The sequence below is a fragment of the Colobus angolensis genome, unplaced genomic scaffold (assembly GCF_000951035.1).
Source record: "Colobus angolensis palliatus isolate OR3802 unplaced genomic scaffold, Cang.pa_1.0 Scaffold255, whole genome shotgun sequence".
Classification (NCBI taxonomy): Eukaryota; Metazoa; Chordata; class Mammalia; order Primates; family Cercopithecidae; genus Colobus; species Colobus angolensis.
Window position 1 is genome coordinate 2,969,434 of NW_012115766.1, and position 20,708 is coordinate 2,990,141.

General features: G+C 45.9%; 1 protein-coding gene across 1 annotated transcript; it reads right to left on the reverse strand.

Annotated features, from left to right (window-relative positions):
- Positions 1-1,032: 1,032 nt before the first annotated feature.
- Positions 1,033-19,587, reverse strand: MEDAG (mesenteric estrogen-dependent adipogenesis). Its single transcript, XM_011946920.1, has 5 exons — positions 18,978-19,587; positions 8,257-8,366; positions 4,634-4,746; positions 3,920-4,205; positions 1,033-1,454 (listed from the first exon to the last, which is right to left on the reverse strand). The coding sequence occupies exons 1-5, from the start codon at positions 19,250-19,252 to the stop codon at positions 1,330-1,332; spliced, it is 909 nt and encodes a 302-aa protein (XP_011802310.1). The 5' UTR covers positions 19,253-19,587; the 3' UTR covers positions 1,033-1,329.
- Between the last annotated feature and the right edge of the window lie 1,121 nt (positions 19,588-20,708).

Genomic DNA, 20,708 nt, shown 5'->3' on the forward strand with positions numbered 1-20,708 from the left:
TTACTGAGTGTAATAATAAATGTTTAACCTCTTCTGTTACTAAGTAGCATTCCCCTTCTCTTTTCTGAAAGATCAGTATCAAATTTTATTTCCTTTCTTCAAATACTTCATAGCCCTGTTCTTCAAAAGGCTCTTCTTGAGAAAGTGGCTATGAAAACCCACAATTCTTATTGTAATTCACTAAGTTATAAGGCAAATACACCACCCACAAACCACAATGGAAAGCTCACATGAAGCCTCAGTCATAAATGTAATCAATTCTAGTTTGAATGCTAAGAAAAGTTTTAATTGTGAAAATGTGGTACATAATATTTCAAATATAAATGGAAGGATCATCAGTAGTGTTATCAAAATGCATAACACAGAAACTTTTTAAGAAAAGATAAAAAAAATTACACTCAGGACTTACAACTCTTCCTCATTATAAGCATATGTAGTGATTCATTCATGCAGGTTTTTATATGTAGATAGGATTTTTTTCCTTTTCAAGAATTCCATTGTAGCCATGAGATGAAAAATGTATTATGGTGATGGTATAGCTTTCTTCTATTTTGCTTTTAGTGTTAGGTTTGCTAAAAGCTTATTTAAAATTCCCAACTGATATAATGTGCTTTCAATAAGGAGGACACTGCCTTGTCCAATACCTTTCCCCTCTCATTGTTCGGTACTATATCTCCTGGCTTCATTCTACATGGGTCACTTAGTTAAGAGGGAGGCCAAGGGAGTTCCAATTTCAGGCAGTGTGTGGCAGGGTTACTGTCCTAGCAACCTGGCTACTCCTCCAGTGAATCTCACCGTGAACGTTTCTCATAGGTGTCATATGGCAGGATGAAAAACACATTTGCCTTCTGGTGAAAGATGGCACAGGCTTTTGCCCAGCCAGGTTGGCAAGAGAACAGAACTCTTATCCCCTTGCGCAATAGGTTTGAGTTCAAGGGGTTGGATGCCCCAAGCAGATGGCCAAATCCTGATTTATGAAGTATGCTGGGTCAACAGCCAGTCAGACCACTCTCACACAGGCTGCCAGGAAAACTCTTTGGAGAAGTGTTCCAAGTAGAGAATATCTCCCAGCCCCACCCAATGCCATGGGACCAAGGCCTTTCCATCCTGGTAATCATAATCTTTAGGGGAATCAGCTGCCCTGGGAATCACCTGCCAGGGCATCACATCCACAGAAGCAGAAGAGAGCAGCCCTCCATAGAAGCCATGGAGGAGCTGGAGAGTGACACGCAGATGGAAGTACCTGCCTCCCACCTCCTACCCTCCCCCAAGCCCGTAGTCTAGCACAAGCCTGGAGTGTAGGAGCAACTGCTAGAATATTCAGTCCAATCAGATAAATTGGTTGGGTGTCTCTTCAGATTCCAGAACACTTGGAAATGGTAATTCTGCCAAAAGAGGCTCTGTCAGAGACGATCTGGGTGACAGATTGCAGTTAAAAACGTCATCTATTGAACCTAAAAAACAGTAAACAAGGCATGCATTATTACTATCACTGAAAGAAAAAAACAAAAGCCAACAGTGCCTTTCAAATTCATGCAACGTAACTATTTCAATAATTAATAGAGAATCCTGGCTTCCTCAGAAAAATTCAAAAGGCTAAACAGAAATGTGTTGCTTTTTCTTTATTAGTGGGACAAGATTGTCACTAGCTTTCTTGTGGGCTGGAGTAAACTTGCAATGAGCTTAATATACTCTTTCACACTTGAGGGCCAAAGGCTTACATTTTGGGAACAGTTACTGAGGACAGAGGCCAGTTTTTGCAGGGGATGGAGCCAGGTTAGCGCCCTGGTGGCCCTGTGCTCTGCCTGTTGTGGTGCCAGGTTTGGACTGCGTGACAAGCAGGAGGTGCGTCTTGGCTGTGCTGTCTGCAGTGCATGATGACAGCTTCCAGGAAGGACCCTGCCACACCCTTCTGAAGTTGAAGTGGCCCCGGGGCCGGCTTAGAGTAAACTTTTAAGGAAGCTCTGCCTAACTTCAAATGTTCCTCGGTGTCCCAAAGATGGGGTGGACACTCCAGGCAGCCCACAGGACAGAAGGTGAGCCATGGTGAAACCGGAAAATTCTGCCCAGGCTGCTGGGGCTGATAGGTGAACTGAGGGGTGTCAGAGAAAGGCCCAGGCACATATGGCACTGCAGCAAAAGGGCCAGTTAACCATGCCCTCCAAAAGGATCAGAGTATAATCCTCCACATGACTGCAATGGAGCAGAACACAAAGGCATCTTTGTGAGGAACTCCCAGGCAGAGAAAGCTGAAACAACATGGGAAGAATAGAAAGACACAGTGACAGAGAAAGAGAGGGGAAAGAGAGAGAAACAGACAGGGACAGAAATGGAGATGGAAGAGATGGAGACTGAAATGAAGACAGAGATGGAGAAAGAGCAGGAGAGAAAAACACATAGAGAGAAAGAGAAAGAGATGGAGAGAGAGAGAGGAGGAAGGAGGGAAGGAGAGAGGAAGAGAGAAAGAGAGAGACCACGTGTAGGATAAGAAATAGCTAGTAGCAAGCATTTTTGTTGTAAACATTTGAAGAAAGAAACGCAAGCTGTGGCCAGGCATGGTGGCTCACACCTGTAATTCCAGCACTTTGGGAGGCTGAGGCAGTTGGATCATTTGAGGTCAGGAGTTCGAGACCAGCCTGGCCAACAAGGTGAAAAACCGTCTCTACTAAAAACACAAAATTATCTGGGTATGGTAGCACACACCTGTAGTCCCAGCTACTTGGGAGCCTGAGACACGAGAATTGCTTATGTCCAGGAGCAGGAGGTTGCAGTGAGCCGAGATGGCGCCACTGCACTCCAACCTGGGTGACAGAGCGAGACTCCATCTCAAAAAATGAAAAACACACACACAAAAAAGCAAAACACACAGGCTGTAAATACAAGTAATGAGGACTCTATATTTTACAGGTGAACTCTGAGAACACCACAACTTCACAGAGACTGCTGGTTTTCTGCAATTAGCAGCAAGAGTCCTGACTCAGGGAAGTTGCTCTACACTCCAGGCTAGCAAAAGACAGACGGAACGGGCTCTGCAGAAGACACATCCAGACAAGCCGTGATTCATGCCACCTGCAGCCACAAGGGTGTCAATACCAAGAACTTGCCATATGTCATCAAGAGTGTGTTAAATGAAACCTTCTCAAGAGTTATTCTTTTGTGCTCTGTCCAAATCTGGAGAACCCTTCCAAATACAGTTAAAGACTGATATCTTGGCCGGGCACGGTGGCTCACGCCTGTAATCCCAGCACTTTGGGAGGCTGAGGCGGGCAGATCACAAGGTCAGGAGTTCCAGACCAGCCTGGCCAACATGGTGAAACCCCATCTCTACTAAAAATACAAAAATTAGCCAGGCATGGTGGCAGGCGCCTGGAATCCCAGCTACTTGGGAGGCTGAGGTAGGAGAAGCTGAGGCTTGAACCCAGAAGGCGGAGGTTGCAGAGAGCCAAGATCTTGCCACTGAATTCCAGCCTGGGCAACAAGAGTGAAACTCTGTTTCAAAAAAAAAGATTGCTATCTTGACCACGTAGACCCCTCCCAACTCACCATTTTTGTTCACATTCTGTTGTACAGAATGTGAACAATTGGACAGCAGTGTTCTTTCTTAATATTTAAGTAATTGCCAATAATATTTAAGTGATCATTAATACTCATTTAAATTAATAATAATCTTTAAAGTTATTTTGGATTATACCACATAATATAATCCTGATGTCAGAAAACTTAAAGGGGCCCAAAAGGAAAAGTCACTACATTTGTTTTTGGTTATAAACATGTCCCACTTCTTATTTTCTGAATTTTGTGATCTATTTCCCTTTTATTAATAGGTCTTGCCTTTTGAATCAATTGACTCTCTTCCATTATTTTATTCTACCCTTTTATTTAACTACTTTCCACATGTCCTTGGGAATTTTTAACATACCTCTGGAAGTTACACTGAACTTTCGGTCCGAGAAACTGCTCCTTCGGATTAAAGGTTCACTCATTTTTTCCAGAAATAACTTAATCGTCTCCTTCTTTTCTGGACTTGTACTTGACAAATTCAGAACCTTTCCATTTACTTTTACAATGGAATTACTGAGCCCAAACCAATAGAAGAAATCAAATAATGCGTCAGCTTTGAATTCATATGCAAAGCTTAAGTTTTCTCCATTAACCACTTCATTTCCTGGGGGGAAGAAATTCTTCACTGCCTCTTGAAAATCAAACTGAAAGAGAGAGGAACATTGCATTGACTTCCTGGACATAAGTGTCCTGTTGACACTGTAGAACTAACAACCGCCCAAATATCCAAACATCATACCTCTTATTTCCCTTTCACTCTCAACAGATATTTTTAAACTGTTGTCTTTATTTTTTCTAACAAAACTTTGCATCGTATTCCATCTAAAACTTCTGAACTGGTTGGCCAAAATTACATGTATTCTTACCCCATTTCTAATAGGTTGCTAAGAACTAAACTCATTTCATCGGTAGCAATAATGCTACTTCGAGAACAAGGTGTCTGGATGCACTTTGTTTTCTAAGGGCCATTCTCTTGGCCTAAGCCAGAGCAATAGGGCCTTAGTTCCTGCATGAAATGCACAAGCTCCTTCCAAGTAGTTGACATTCCTGGATTCAGACAGGCTAGGCTTACCTGAAGCCGGTAACTTTCTCCAATCACTGAGGAGATGACCATGTCCATCCCTTGCTCTATCTGTCTTCTTATCTTGGGGTGCCTTGTGTTCACAAGAAACGCGTATGTCCTTTCTAGAAATCAGCAAGCAGAATTCAGAAACAAGTATGTCCATGTGACATAAGCATGCTTCTTAGAATTTGCTATAGCAGTGGTTCCTGCCTCCTTTGGAGATTTTATTCATTTATAACCTTCCTCTCTGCTCCCTCACATCCTTACTACAAAGCCTCGCCAGATTTCTAGAAGTGTTTCTGAGAATTTTGCAGATTTGAAGGAGGTTCCGGGCCGCTATAAAGGCAGGCTAGACAATCAGCTCCCACAAGGCTGCGGTTTGTCACTGGAGTCTCAGAAATCAGAAATTCCACTCTATAATTATCACAGATGAGAAGTGTGCCTCCACAGCATGTATCCAGTGTGGGGAAGGAAAGTGAAAGATCGAGATAGCCGGTTTTCATGTTCCCGCCATGCTGGATTTTTTCTTCTTCTTTTTTTTTTTTTTTTAAGACAGAGTCTCTGTCACCCAGGCTGGAGTACAGTGACGCACTCACGGCTCACTGCAGCCTCAACCTCTTGGGCTCCAGTGATCCTCCTGCCTCCGCCTTCCGAGTTGCTGGGACCACAGGCATTCACACCACGCCTGGCTAATTTTTGTATTGTTTTGCAGAGACAGGGTTTCATCATGTTGCCCAGGCTGGTCTTGAACTCCTGAACTCACGCAATCTGCCAGCCATGGCCTCCCAAAGTGCTGGCATTATAGACATGAGTCACCATGACTTGCTGGGCATTCAAATCACAACTTGGCTCTTACAGAAACTTTCTTCTTTGAAAAAGAAAATTTGCAAAGGTCAGGAAACAGGGCTGCTCCATGCTTTCCACCTCCACCCCTACCCCGACCCCATGCCCTGCTCTCCCCATTCTCTCCAGGGACCAGACATGCTTCTGACAAATGGCTAGTCTAGGGTTCTATGGACCAAGACAACTGGAGGTTGATTCTTCTCCCTGCAGCTACCTCTAACACAATCCCAAGTGGGAAAACATCTCCCTCTCATTGTTTAAATAATACCATGTGTCTGTCCTGGCAGACAGATTTTTTTTTTGTTGATTGATTAGTTTGGTTTGGTAACCCCTCTTGTCCAATTCTGTATGATTTAAGCCAAAAGAAGGTTGTTTACTCATTAGGAAATATAAAATATTAAATATTAGTAACCAGCGACCTCTTAACTTTTCCAGTCCCCAGCATGAAGCTCCATGGCCTTAATTACCCAGTCCTTGGTCTAAGGAGACACATAGATATCTGTGTTCTCCTCCATTTAACAGCCAGGGACCAGCCACTGTGTGATTTTTAGAACTCAATGTTTTATACTGGCTTTGAGACATCTCAGAGACAAACCTTTGGTCTACCAACAGCAAGTGTTTATGTCCTCGAGGGAGGCATTTTGAACTAACCTTATTTATCTTGTTTTTCTTACCCATGTTTTACTTTCTCCCAAATTATTTTTTGGGCACTTTAGCTATAAGCTGCCTTATATCCTCTTTAACATAATAGATAAACAAAGTAAGCAAACTGCTTGATACCTTGAATTAAATCTCACGAAAACCAAACCAACACCTCTGGGCTCATTCTACACTCATGGCCAGCACACTCCACAGTTGTGCTGATGGGGGAGGTTGTACGCTGCCTAACTCTAGAGGCTGTCGCTCACATGTAAAGACATTATTTGTATATTATGACAAACTTGTGGGAAGCATTAGTAATCATCTTGAGGAAACGGTAGCTTTCTCTGATTTGCACAAAAGTGCAGTTTAAAATAACAGCAAGACTGGACATATTGCCTTAATCACAATTTTGCAATATAAAACTGATCGCCTTAAGCTTTGTGTCATGGAGTCTCTTCATTTTACGGCTTTTATCACAATTAACTAGTACTGGGTTTCTGGATTTCTGCTGTGGCGATTCATTACATTATAGCATGCCTCAGACACACGCCTCCTTCCATAATAGTTGTTCGACAACTTCATACATTCTCTAGGCTACCTACAAATTCCTCCTTGTACCACTACCTATACTTTCATTAAAACGTTAAAATGAAGAGGGCTCTTACTCTTTTTTTAAGATTCCTCCTGAGTGATGGATGCAGGAGGTGTATTTGATACAGCTGTGAATTACATTCCTAAAGAACTATCTGACTTTCTGGTTATAATCAAGCCAAGGAACACGTGGGCTTCAGATGTTCTAATGAGCATTTCTTGCTACTGGGTGTTCTGTTCCTGGCCTCTCCTGCAGAAAGAGCATCGTGACTTTTTACCGTCAAACGAGCAGAGAGAGCTCCACAAATCTGAATGAGAGTGAATGTTTTGGGAAATCTATTTGAAATTCGTAGATCATTTCTTAGTCCCTTGGACTCATTTTAAGAATGTTAGTTAGAAGCAAGTTTAAGAAATTCTACTTCTATTACAGAATGTTATGCCCATGACTTCCCCCACATATCACTCTGAGCAGGCGGAGGAAGGCAAAATGGAGACATTTCCATACTGAAATTTGGTTTAATATAGTTGTTACCAGCTAATCTAATTTCTTGGAAGAAACAATAAAGAGATGTGTCTAAACACGACATTCCAACATCATAGCATGAAACAGAAAAGCATCCACAACTGCTATTTATTTTCTTAGTTTCCTCATCTATGAAACGGGAATAGTGTAAGTACCTCCTAGGTGGCATAATTATGCATCCTAGTTTGCCTGCGTCAGTTTATATCTTTATCCCAGAATAATTATTGATAGTAATGATGTTCATGTTCACAACGTCCTCAGTTGATAAGCCCTACAAAGTTGTTGTGCTGATCCATTACATTAGAGCACTTCTTAGACATAGTGTTTGATATGTGGTAGAGCATGTTATATATCATCCTCATCACTCTAGTCATTTCTGCAACCTCCAAAGTCTCAGAAAGATCACTTCCCGCCTTGGCAGGAGGTAGAAAAGAAACCACCCAGACAGGTAGCTTCTGCCCTAGGATCATCGAGGGGTTTGTTCTGCAGGCCTGTGCTGTGTGCTTCAGGTGGCCTCACACACCAGGCTCCTTGCTGTCCACCTCGTCACAAGCTGATTTCTGCCCTGCTCATCAGCATGCCTCAGTCCACACCCCAGCCCAGTTTGGTCCCAGCAAGGACCAAACCAAAACTACTCAGATACTGATATGGTTTGGATTTGTGTCCCTGCCCAAATCTCACGTCGAATTGTAATTCCCAGTGTTGGAGGAGGGGCCTGGTGAGAGGTGACTGGATCATGGGGGCGAATTTTCCCCTTGCTGTTCTCACGATAGTGGGTGAGTTTTTGCTAGATCTGGTTATTTAAGAGTGTGCAACACCTGCCCTTCCGCTCTCTTCCTCTTGCTCCATGTAAGAGGTGCCTGCTTTCCCTTCACCTTCCGACATGATTATAAGTTTCCTGAGGCCTCCCCAGAAGCAGAAGCCTGTACAGCCTGCAGAACCGTGAGCCAATTAAACCTCTTTTCTTTATAAATTACCCAGTTTTAGGTATTTCTTTACAGTAGTGTAAGAATGGACTAATACAGATACTTACCTTTTGAGGTGTCTTTTTTGGTCTGTACATTAATAAAGAACAACATTGGTTTGCTCAGTATAGTTTCCCTGTAGTCTTTATAATCACAATAGTTGGTCAGTTCCACATATCTATGAAAAAGCAGAGATCATTGCAAATGTAACATACCGTTTCATCTAAGTTAGGAAGGGGATGTACTGGACAGGTATCTCCCACAGCCACAGACCTTGGAGGGAAGTTCCTTAAAATGTGTCCTTACAGAGGTCACTGTATAAGTGAATCTTTCTGGTCATGGCTGATTGGCTGAAGGATCAGAGTGCAGCCCACAGGCAGCCATGGTCCTGGGGGTGTCCTGGCATCGATGCTTGGCTCTCAGATTTTACCAGATGATCATCAGTATCATCTGTCATTTGGGCTAAAAGGGTTCATTTGAAGCAATAAGAGCTCTAAGTCCCTCTGAATTGAGAACGAATTTGACTTAAGTAGGATTAGCTGAATTTTCTCCAGTGGAGTCATCCTGTCTAACTTGTGGGCCTAGAATTTTCCTTTCCTTCTCCCCACTTCCCCTACTATTCCCAAGATAAACCAGCCCCCTCCACAGATTACAGAAGCAACCAATATTCATATGAACTATTACTAATTCACATCTCCCCTATGCTGAGCTTGTGTAATTAAAAAACTAAAACAACTGATGTTGGACTTTTCACTACATCCTTATTAAATTTAGCCTTTTTGGTTTCCATTCATTATTCTCATTTAGGAAGATCTTTCTGAATCCTGACTCTGTCATCCAGCATGTTAGCTTTCTCCCCTGCCCTTCACATCTTCCAAGCAGCCTAGCTACGTCCCTATCTGCATTGTTGATAAAAAGGTCCAAGTGCAGATTAGCTTCCTTCAAGAAGCTGGCTGATTTTCTAACTAAACCCAAACTCAGATGCCATGTGGATGTAGGCAAGCTGAATGGCCCCCAGCGGGCTGAAGGATGCGTCTGCCGCAGTCTCTCTGAAACACGGAGCTGGTTCCCCATTGACACAGCTGGGAGCATCTGCACTGAGTGAATGGCTGGCTGAGCTGAGCACGCGGGCTGCCTTTTGCTACACCACAGCGTGTTTGTTTCTTACATCTAGTCATCAGCAGAGACAGCTCCAAGCAATTCTTTCTGGCTGGTTGTCTTTCCAGTGCCTGACATGAAAATCACAGCCTTGGAGAGCAAACAGCCGCTGTAGGGAGTGGTGGCCACAGTATTCTCAGCATCCCTCCCCTGCGTCCACTTCCCAACACCCCTTGGAGGGGCCAGCACACAAGACAGTGACCAGGGCATGTGTCAAGAGCATGCGAGAGAATATCTACCCTGAGGCAGGAAAACACAGCTTCCACTTGGCTGTCTCCCAGCTTGGTTTCTTAGAAATCTATGTCATTATCTTTCTGCTGGGACTGTCAGACCTGATTTTGAGAGCATTTAAAACCTGACCCCTGATGGAGCCTCTAAAATGCTTCCTGCCTTCTATTTCACCAAGATTGTAAAGCAGTCTCCACCTCCCACCACATCTGTAGTGGTGGCTGCTTGGGGGCTATTCCTGGGGTGGGGAGGGAACATGGGGCTGCAGTGTTCCAGAGAAGAAAAAGGCCGGTGTGGAACTTGATGCTCACGGAGTGGGTGAGGATGGCAGGAGTAGAGGAGAGGATGATGGGAATGGAGGAGGGGCGCTGGGGTGGGGAGCTGGGGTGTTACAAGGGAATGGACGGCCAGGTAAGAGAATGTAGACCCACACAGGGCGTTGGTATGGTTCTTCCTTCACCCCTCCCCTGCCCTCATCCTCACGGGGGCAGACCAGGAGAAAGGGGGTGAGACGGGGGAACCTCAGGAGACTGAGGGGAGTGGTGCTGGTGTTGCACATCAGCTGGGAGAGAATTTTCCTGCCCTTTTTATCCCAGTTGACCAACTGCCAAAAGTTACTGGAGAAAGAAAGCAAAGGAGAAGGCGGGAAAAAGAAAACCACCATTTGCTGGGCTCATTCATTCATTCACTCAGCAGCTTCATTGAATCCCGCTGATGAGCCGGACACCAGGTGAGCATTTACATGTGTCTCATTGCCTTATCATGCTGGAGGGGCTCAGAGCCCAGGAAGGGGGCAGTGGAAAGAGGCAGTGCAGGGTGCCCCTGTGCTCGCCCATCCCTCTTGCCATCCATCTATTCAGCTGCCAAACGCCCGGCACAAATATAGACATTTCAGAATTACTAATGCAAATATTGCTTCTATATGTTGAATATTTATCATAGTTGCTGAAGTTATCATTAGGGAGGCAGGCAGGAGTGGCTTGGAAAGGGGGTGAAGAGAAGGTGAAGTCTTGGTTACACGGTGGGGTGAGGATATAGGTAGAGAAAAGAAAAAGAAAACCCCTGTAGCAAAAGAGGAAGAAAAGGGCAAGTCTGGTTTACATAAACATAAAGAGATAGCTGGGTGATGCGGGGGCAGGGGCAGGCTCTACCTGTGACCCACTCCAGGCAGGTTTCCCTTTCTCCTACTACCCTGTTTACATGGAGTTCAGTCATGGTCATTTCAGCTCCTTTAGTATATTCCTCAGGTGATTCCTCTATTCTCTCAATATCTGGAGTCCAATTGTCATTCTTAATGGAAAGCGCATGGCATTTGTGTACAATGCATGCAGAGAATCTGCAGTTTTGATGCCTTTTCTGATGACACAAACGCCAGGACAGTATTTCCTTCTGCATACAAAATTGATTGATAGCTGATGGGTCAGTGGTCCCACAGATAAAAATCTCAATTTACAAATGATCTCTGGTTCAGAGAATAATCAGTTTTCCCTGGAATTTGGTGGAAGGTTTTTCCGAATGCTACTGGGCTCAAAGAGCGGGTATTTGGCATGGTCACAGAAGGAAACCTGCTGGATAGCCACATGTTGAGTGTAATCTATGACCTACACATGAGCTATCCATTTTTGAGCCTGAATTTCATAAAACACCTTGGATAATAAAACTACATGCAACATAATTTAATCTGCCTTTGATGATTCAGGGGTACTTGAATTTCAGCTCCTTAACAGGCTGTAAACCTCATCACAGCGCATGCCAGTTATCACTGTACCACAGATGTGTGAAAACACTGCTTATAGAAGATCTCTGATGCCAGAATCTACAGACAAGAGATTGTGGCAAGATCCCTACTTAATAAGCTCCCTATCTCTAACCAGACCACAGATAAGGAATACCTCATTAATTCATCCATCCCCAGCCTCCCGGTTATGGTCCAATTGTTAAACACCTTAAAATTCCATTGAAATAAATAAATGTGAGCATTCACTAAAATACAATAAGATCAGAGAATTTAGTTGTTAAGGGGCACAGATATTTAAGTTTCTGACATGTCATCACTGCTTTTAGTTTAAGACTATCCTTACTAGATTATATTAGGGACTAGTTATTCGATCTTTGTTTGTTTGTGTGTTGTTTGTTTGTTTGTTTGTTTTTTGAGATGGAGTCTCACTCTGTCTTCCAGGCTGGAGTGCACTGGCACAACCTTGGCTCACTGAAACCTTTGTCTCCCAGGTTCAAGCAATTCTCCTGCCTCAGCCTGCCAAGTAGCTGGGATTACAGGTGCACACCACCATGCCCAGCTAATTTTTGTATTTTTAATAGAGACAGGGTTTCACCACATTGGCCAGGCTGCTCTTGAACTCCTGACCTCAAATGATCTGCCTGCCTCAGCCTCCCAAAGTGCTGGGATTACAGGCATGAGCCATCACACTGTGCCTTTAATGATAGATATTTCAGAACTACTAATGCAAATATTACTTCTACATATTGAATATTTGTCACGGTTGCTGAAATTATCATTAGGAATGAAAAGCAAACACTTTAAGATAGGCTCTTAAACTCTCATTTCTTCATTGCTTTATCCTGGCCCCAAAATGCTTCTGGGGTGAAAGTTTCTAAGCTTGGCTTCAATCCAAAGATTAAAAGGCAGGACAAGTCCGGGCGTGGTAGTTCACATCTGTAATCCCAGCACTTTGGGAGGTCAAGACAGAGGACTGCTTGAGGCAAGGAGTTATAGACCAGCCTGGGCAACATAGTTCCGGACCAGCCTAGGAAAACCTTGCCTCTACAACAAATTTTTGAAATTAGCCAGGTGTGGTGGTGCATGCCTATACTCTTAGCAACTCAGGAGGCTGAGGTGGGAGGATTGCTGGAGTCCAGGAATTCCAGGTTGCAGTGAGCTATGACTGTACCACTGCACTCCAGCCTGGGCGACAGAGCAAGACCCTATCTCAACAAACAAACAAACAACCCAAAGCAACCAACCAACCAAAAAAAAAAAAAAAACAAAAAAAAAAAAAAACAACAATAACAAAAAAAAACCCAGCAGGACAATGTAATGGGAAGCACAGTATTTCAAAATAAGATTGAATTCATGTCCTAATTTGCTGGCTATGTGAACTCAATTCCAGAGCCACAACTCACTGTGACCTTGAGGGGCTTCTTTAACCTTCTGCACCTGTTCACTTATCTGTGGAAAGGGCATAACAGTATTTTTTTCTCTCATGATGAGTAAATGCAGTACATGCAATGTAGACATATGAATTTGAACCCATAGTAGATGCTTAATAAACATCATGAGTGTCTCTAATCCTGGCCAACTTGGCAAACCCATGGGATGAACTTCTGTAAACTTCTGACTCCCACCCAGGGCTGTGTTCATTTAAGTTCCCAGGAAATTAGGGAAATATCAGCATCTGATAAATGAGCAAGAGTTGCTCCTTCCTTGTTCCAATTTCTTTCCTCATTTTTTCAGTTTAGGAGGCTAAAGGGAACAACTTAATGACAGCAACATCTGAAAAGGAGGACCAAAAAAGAGCATTGTGTTTTGCTTCTAGCAAATCAGGAGTCACTGAAAGATGGCCCACCTCTAAGACACCCACCTTTCAAAGCTGCCCCAAATTTCCCTTGGCTCTAACAATTTCTGCTCAATGACAAATAGGAATTCAAATCCTCCATGAACTCCATCAAAGGGTGGAGAGTGTGTGTGTGTGTGTGCGCGCGTGTGTGTTCATTAAAAAAATATATGGACAGTTGAGCAGAGACAAAGACGAACACACACTGCAATAGTCTGTGTAGGAGGGCCAGGAACTGCTTGCCACCTTCATAATTCTTTGCTGTGAAACTAAGCAAAAACTTGCAGAGCCATTTTACTCTTGGGGGAAGCAGGATGCCCCTGCCATGACTTTCCAGTGTCAGCTTGATCGCCTTACACAGAGTCTCGCCCTAATCTCTTTTCCCTTCTTCCCTCTGCCTTCTGCCCTAGTTCTAGTGAAACAAAGCAAAATTTTTAGACTTCTCACTCTAATGTCTGTGGCTCACACAGACATGATTCAAGGGTACACATGTTCATGCATTCATTCCTTAAGGAATTGTTGACACTTAGTGTTTGTGAGACTCTGATGGGGGCAGAGGATGATTCATTCATTTATGCAGGCAAGGAACGATTACTGAGCACCTACTGTGTGCTGGGCACTGGGGACACAGAGATGAGAAAGGGAACAGCCTTGCTTCTAAGAAGCATACAATTTGGTATGAAATTATGAATGTATAACCCTCTTGCTCAAAGTGTGATCCTTGGACTAACAGCACTGGAATCACCTGGCATGATGAAGAACTGGGGCTCCCCGCAGAATCAGTCAGAATCTGTGTTTTAACAAGGTTTCCAGGAGACTTGCACGCTTATTTAAAGTTTGAGAAGCACTGGTCTAAGACATGGTCCCTTCTATTCATAGGCTTGCAAACTGGTCAATCATTCAAACATACTAACGCCAGACATGCATAGTTCTCTGTGTTCATGTGTCCAGGCTCCACTGGGTTCTCTCCTTGTCTGTGAAGCCAAAGGGAGCAAGTCAGGAGGGGCGGGGGGTTAGGGCCATGTATTGGGGTGAGATGGGTAGTAGGAGAGAGATTGTCCTGTCAAGCCAAACAACCGAGCAGGGGCAGGGGGCACCCCAGGAAGAGTCACAGTCTAGCTCATCCATGGGGACTACAGGATGACTGCATGCAGGCAGGCAGGCAGGTAGGTGGCAAGGACCAGGGGAGCTGAGAGTAGAAAGGAGACCCAAGTGTGGCTGCAAGTCCAGAGCCTGGCTCTGAAGAAGGCAGGCAGGAGAGAAGGCCGGGAGGCACATCGCTGTGGAGTCATCAGATCTGAGTGTGATTTTTGTCTCTGTGACCTCAGCTAGTGTTTTAACCTTGCAGACATTCATTTTCCTCACCTACAGAATCTGGCTAACAAAAGGTACCCCATGAATGGCTAAGAGATTAAACAATGTGTGTAAAGCTCTTGGCTTCTGGTGCTGCTTCAGTATTATTACTATTACCACTTTATAGTTGAGGAAATGGAGTCCCATGGACAGTAAGTAAATTTCCCAAGGTCATTCAGCTAGTAAAGAGCAGAGCCCTTCCTCTAGACTGACTCCTAAAAATCTCACAGCTCAATGCATGCATGGTTACTATTCCACCAACATCACTATGTGTCCTGCTAAGGGGCTGCTGTCCTAAGCAGGTTGCTACATCTAAGACCACATTTTCCAACCTCCCAGCCTCAAGTCGAACTCTCTTCTGAGAACTGGGCCTGAGCTGGCAGACAGAGCCCAGCACTTCCCACTGCGGGATGGAGGTGAGGCTTCCCCCAGTAAACTTCCAAGTGTGTTCCAGCCTGCCTGTCCTCATTTTAACCCCATGAGTGCCACTCCACCTCACCTGCATTCTCCGCCCTGAGTAGGTGTGATTGTCACCCACCCAGGAGCAGGTCACAGCTCTGCTTCTAGTGGCTTCTTTAAAATCACTGCACTTACTTCCTTTTGTAGGCTGATTGTACAAGATATGCACTAGCTGACATAATTCCTGTTATTTATTTGTAGATTCAGGAAATGAGTGATAAAGCAAGATTATTTCAGGTTCGAAGTAATTTGCTGAAAGCATAAATTCTCCTGGTTCTCCTGGTCCTCCCACTTAGCAACATCTTACCTAGGTAAATGACTTAAGCTCTGAGTCCTAATGCTTACATCTATAAAAAGGAGCAATAGTGCGAACTTTGTAAACTTTTATGAGATAAGAGCTGAGAAATACTTTGCACCATTCAAGTAAATGTTAGTAGCCACCATTACTATTGTATTTATTTTTATTCCCCAAGCAGCTTCTTTCATGCTAGGGGAGCACCAAAAAGAAGGGACTCCAGGTCTTCTTTGCCAAACGTTTGCCATTATACTTCACCAAGAGGCTGCTTTATAGGAAAAAAAAGGTGTGTGTGTGTGCACGTGTGTGTGTCACAGTTAATGGTAATTTTGACTTTTAAGTATTGAATGAATAGCTCCCTGAATGACCATTACCCACATCTTGTGTCCTGAGCACGTTGTGTTTACAACATGGGTGAAAACCCTGATCTTGAAAGAAAAAAATAAAAATAAAGATCTTGCCGTAAATCCTACAAAGTAGGACAAATATTTTCAAGTAGGTTCTGGAAGGAGCTTTAGGGCTGGTGGCCATCACTAAACCTTCCCACTATGCTAGATTTCCTTAGTTTACTTAGTAGGTATGTGCTTATAAAAATGTTCAAGTATCAGAAAATGAACCTAAGTGGTGCTGCTAAAATCGTCCTCTTGCTCTCTTAACAAGTGAATCATCTGAAAGTCAAGGTTGGTGGCTCTTAGCCTTTCGGGGTTGCTTGGAAAAGGGCCTCATGAAAGCCACAGTGCACATATGTGAGGTCCCAGAAAGAAATTCTAATTACACCAGGGGCTTATCCCGTATGCCGAAAATATTTGTTGAGTTAAAAAGAACTAATTAATGAATAGAGCAAGGACTCTTAACCTGGGTCCAAGTATCTCATGAACATCCTGGATGGTCACCAAAAATTGGGTATATATCTACATTTCTGGGGAATCCACATGCAATTCTCAAAAGTTCTATGGTCCAAAATGATTAGGAATCATTCTGCCTTTTGGGATCCCTGGCCATCTTGGTGGCTGCTTTTGGTTAGAGGCCATCCCACACCCAAGGCCAGAATATGTTGGCCACAAAGAAGATGAAAAGTCACTGGAGTCCATCCACTCTAGGCGCCAACCCATTAAGAAGGGTGGAAAATACAAGCTGGGGCAAGTCAGCTCTGAAGATGATAGACAAGGCAAAGTGAAACTGGTCATCCCCACCAACTGCCTGGCCTCGAGGAAATCTGAAATACAGCACTAAGCCACATACTCTCAAAACTGCCATCTACCACTCCAGCAGTAATAACATTAAATTGGGCACAACATGTGGAAAATACCATAGGAAGAGCACCCTGGTGTCACCAATCCAGGGGATTCTGAGATTTTTTTTTTTTTTTTTTTTTTTGAGACAGGGTCTCACTCTGTTGCCTAGGCCGGAGTGCAGTGGTACCATCTTGGCTCATTGCAACCTCCACCTCCAAGATTCAAGCCATCCTCCTCCCACCTCAGCCTCCTAAGCAGCTGGGACCACAGGTGCATGTCACCACGCCCAGCTAATTTTTGTAGAGAGGAGGTCTCACTATGTTGCCCAAGCTGGCCTCAAAGTCCTGGACTCAAGCAATTCGCCTGCCTCAGCCTCCCAAAGTGCTGGGATTACAGGCATGAGGCACTGTACCTAGCCCTGAGATCTTTAGAAGCACGCCAGAACAGACTGGTGAAAGAAAATCAGGCAAATCTTTAATAAAACTGGCCAGAGCTTATTTTTCAAAAAGAAGGAAGGAAGGAAGGAAGGAAGGAAGGAAGGAAGGAAGGAAGGAAGGGAGGAAGGAAGGAATGAAGGGAGGGAGGGAGGTTGTATGCTGTCCCTAAAGCCAAGACAACTGGGCAAATTTGGCAGCTCAGAGGAGTGAAACTTTAGATATCTCAGTTCTGGCTTCAGCGTGCCTCCCACCTCCTGATTCACAAGGGCAGAACCTCTCACTGCTGCCCACAACCCAGTCCTCTCCCTCTGCCTAGAAGGCTATCTCCATTTAGACCAGATTCCCTCCTGGCCATCCTTCAGGACTGCACACTCAGTTATAAAAGCCTCCTTCCCTGCCTGAGGACAATAGATAGCTCCTTCCATCACCCAAATTATTTTTGGAGGCTCCTTGCTATTTCCCAGGTACAAAAGCCCTCACAGTATTGCTTATACAACGATAGCCTATTATTTGTCGGTTTGTATTTGCACCCTGTCTACGTTACCTGGTCATTGTGGCCCAGTTGTTTATTCTAGATTCAAAGCTGTCACGGAATCACCGCTGTTTAATTTTCTTTTGTGTGGGAGGTGTTCAAAGCAAAAGTTAGATGACAGACTTCAAAATCATTTCAGATTTTGCAGCACTGTTACATGCCACAATTAGGAGAACTGGTTCTGTCAAAAGACTAACCTATGGCTTCAGTTAATTCTGAATATTTGTATTTTTCATACCCTGTTCTCAAATACAATGGGTATCTTCTTTTTAAATCTGTGCACATCTGATTTCTGACTCAGTTCCTCCCACAGTCCTCCACTTACAGTTTGGGATTGGAATTTTCATTTCACTAAGAAAGGGAGAAATTCTTGCTGGGAAATGGTTCTTCAGGCATTCAGAGCCTTCACTATCTTTGGAAAAGCAAGGTTTTTTTCCCCAGAAGTTTTGAAGACTGCACGTTCAATATCTCATTTTGTTTGCTTGCCTCTCTTGGCTCCCTCCTACCCACAGGGTGCCACAGCACGCTGTCTTTCCCAGTAGCAAAGGCACTGTGTCTCGAAAGCTGGCTATCTTATTCATTTCTGAGGCAAACTCGAGACCATGCTTGCCTCTCCGTCAGGCACTCAGCGCTCTCAGCACAAATGTAACAGGGCTTTGCACTCCAGGCCCTTGCCAAGGGTGACCTCTGGAGGTCTGAGGCCATGTGGAATCAGGCCTGAAGTGCCCTCCTTTAACCCCGTGGCACCAAAGCCTGCTTCAGATGGCTGGGCCACATCCTGCCGGCTTCATGTCTGCCAAGAAGAGTTTGGGGGCACTTTGGCCACAACAGTCAAGCATCCTGGGGGCCTCCTTCCAATTAAGGCCCGTAGGTTTCACACTTACTTCCCCAGAACTTATCTGTGCCTTCCACAGCCCACATGGCCCCAGTCTGGACTTCCAGGGCCTTTGTTCCCTTCTCAGTTCGGTTTATTTGTTTATTTTTGAAACACGAAGGGAGACCAGAGATGGGAAACTTTGAGCTTTTGCATGCTTCTCCACTCGGTCTCCTCACTGGAGGGGGCTGGCGGTGCTCAGAATGGTTCATGCTCCCTGCTCCCCACCGCCACCCATGCTCCAAAGCCAGGATGTGAGTCTCGCAGCGCTGCAGACAGCCCCTAAAGGGTGTGCCCCCAATTTGAGCTCATCTGACCCGGTTAAGGAGCCAGAATGGGAGAAGCATCCGCCAGTCATGAGCTCTGACTTAGGGCCCCTGCCCTCCCCCTCGCGCCCGGGGCCTGATGCCTTTCTGAGCGGCTTCAAGCAGCAGCTGCAAAATATCAGTGCAAGAAGCAGAAGAACCAGGGCGAGCGTGCAGGCTCCCGGTGATGGAAGCAGAAGGAAAGTCTAGAAGCACACGGAGTAGTTGGCCACGCGGGGACGCAGGCGGCGAGGAGAGCCCAGGCTCCCAGAGACTGCAGCCGGGTGGAGGCGTCTGCGGGTACCAGGTGACGGGCTGGGGCGCGCGGCGAGGCCACCCACCTCTTGATGTAGCTGCTGAGGCGGTAGAGCTGCCCGTCGAGGCGCACGAGGCCGTCGCCGAAGACGTTGAAGCCCCCCCGCGCCGCCGGCTCCCCGGGCCCGGCCACCACTAGCTGGTCGCCGCGCAGCTGGAAGGCACCCGGCTGCAGGCGCAACAGCTGTGCCAGCGGCAGCAGGGCCAGCTCGCAGTCGCAGGTCCACAGGCTGCGCAGCTCCCCAGACGAGATGGAGGTCAGGCTCGGCCTGGCCACCGGCTCGCAGGCCGCCCCCGCCATGCCCGCGTCGTCGGTCCTCACACCGCCTGCTTCCGTCCCGTCCCTGCTTCCCCCAGCCAGCACCTGATGGTCCCCAGGAGGGGCAGGGCGCCCTGCCTGCGCCAGCTGCGCGCGGGGTGCGGAGGGGGGTCGGTCTGCCCGCCTGACCGGGACGCGGTGGCCGCTCAGGTGCCAATCCGACCACCCGGACGGCCCCTGCCAAGCAGCCACTCGCTGGGAGCCCTGCAGGCACCGCGCGGAGAAAGCCGCCCCGGCACAGCGCGGCCCCTTTTATCCGCCCTCCGGACGCCCGCCTCGCCCCTGCCGGCCCACGGCCACGACCCCAGAGGCTCCGGGCGAGTTATCATCGTCTCATAACTTGGCATGCTCGTGTCTGTTCGCAGCCAAGGCTTAGTCATCCCCCTGGGGTCCGCTACTCAACACCAGGGCTGGCCCCCGCCCTGCCTGGCGGACTCTGCCGGAGGTTGGAGGTGGGGAGAGTCCTCCCCGGGTTCCCAGGCCCTGCCCGTGGTGGGCGGCAGGGCGCACAGCACCCACCCTTGCCTAAGACTCCACACCCCTGGTGTTGATTGGAGAAGAATGCGAGGGCTCTCGCCCCACCCACTCCACCTGGGACCCAGAGGCTGTCAAAAGGCCAGTGCTAGAACTCCGATCCCCACCTCAGTACCAGACCTCTCACTCAGCCTCAGTTTTCTGCCATTTTAACTCCATCCAGATCGTACCCTGCATTTCCCTCCTTTCAGCCTTTCCTTCAGTTGGTTCCTGGCCCTGGATCCCTTCCCCCTAGAAATCTCACAGATCACATCACTTCTCCATAAAGACTTCACGAATCCCATGTGGGTTTCATCGCTTTGCTTCTCCTTTCTGCTGCAGGGTGAACCCCAGACTGCAGTGTGCCGTGTAGTGGGGATCCTCCCACCTCCCCTGCCTCCCCAGTAGGTTGTGATCTCCTTGAGCCCCAAAATACGTTCATTTGTTCAGTCTATAACTATGTGAGTGCTAGCTATGGGCTCATTGATCTCCTGAGGTGTGAAAGGAGGATTATATCATTGCATTTAATTAAACACCTATTTCTACTACAGAGAAGCCTGGATGGGATGGGAAGAAAATCTAGCCCAGGTTCGAGGCTTTCTGTAGTACTGTGATTTAGGATTCTAAGCTACATCCTAAAAGTTGAGTAGAACTTAACAGAATATCTTTAATTTGTCTTTGTGTGCCCCCACATGAACTCTTGTGTAGGTTTAATCAGACGGAACGAAGAGTCCTCCCGCCATATCTCATTTAAATCTCAGAATGTAAATGAGCCCCACTCTCTTCTCTTCTTCTAGGTGCATACCTATCATTTCTTCAGACATGGATCTTTTACCCACGGGATCATTACCCCATCTCTGGGCCTCTCTGAACAAATCTAATTCACTGAGCATGAATTGATCACTATTGACTCAATCTTTTGTGG

Excerpts from the sequence above, each read along its gene's own strand:
- MEDAG (XM_011946920.1), bottom strand. The coding sequence starts at position 19,252 with ATGGCGGGGGCGGCCTGCGAGCCGGTGGCCAGGCCGAGCCTGACCTCC. Across the intron at positions 4,206-4,633 it reads GAGAAAGTTACCGGCTTCAG|TTTGATTTTCAAGAGGCAGT; the intron begins GTAAGCCTAGCC and ends TCTCTCTTTCAG. Across the intron at positions 1,455-3,919 it reads GTTCAGTGTAACTTCCAGAG|GTTCAATAGATGACGTTTTT; the intron begins GTATGTTAAAAA and ends ACTGTTTTTTAG.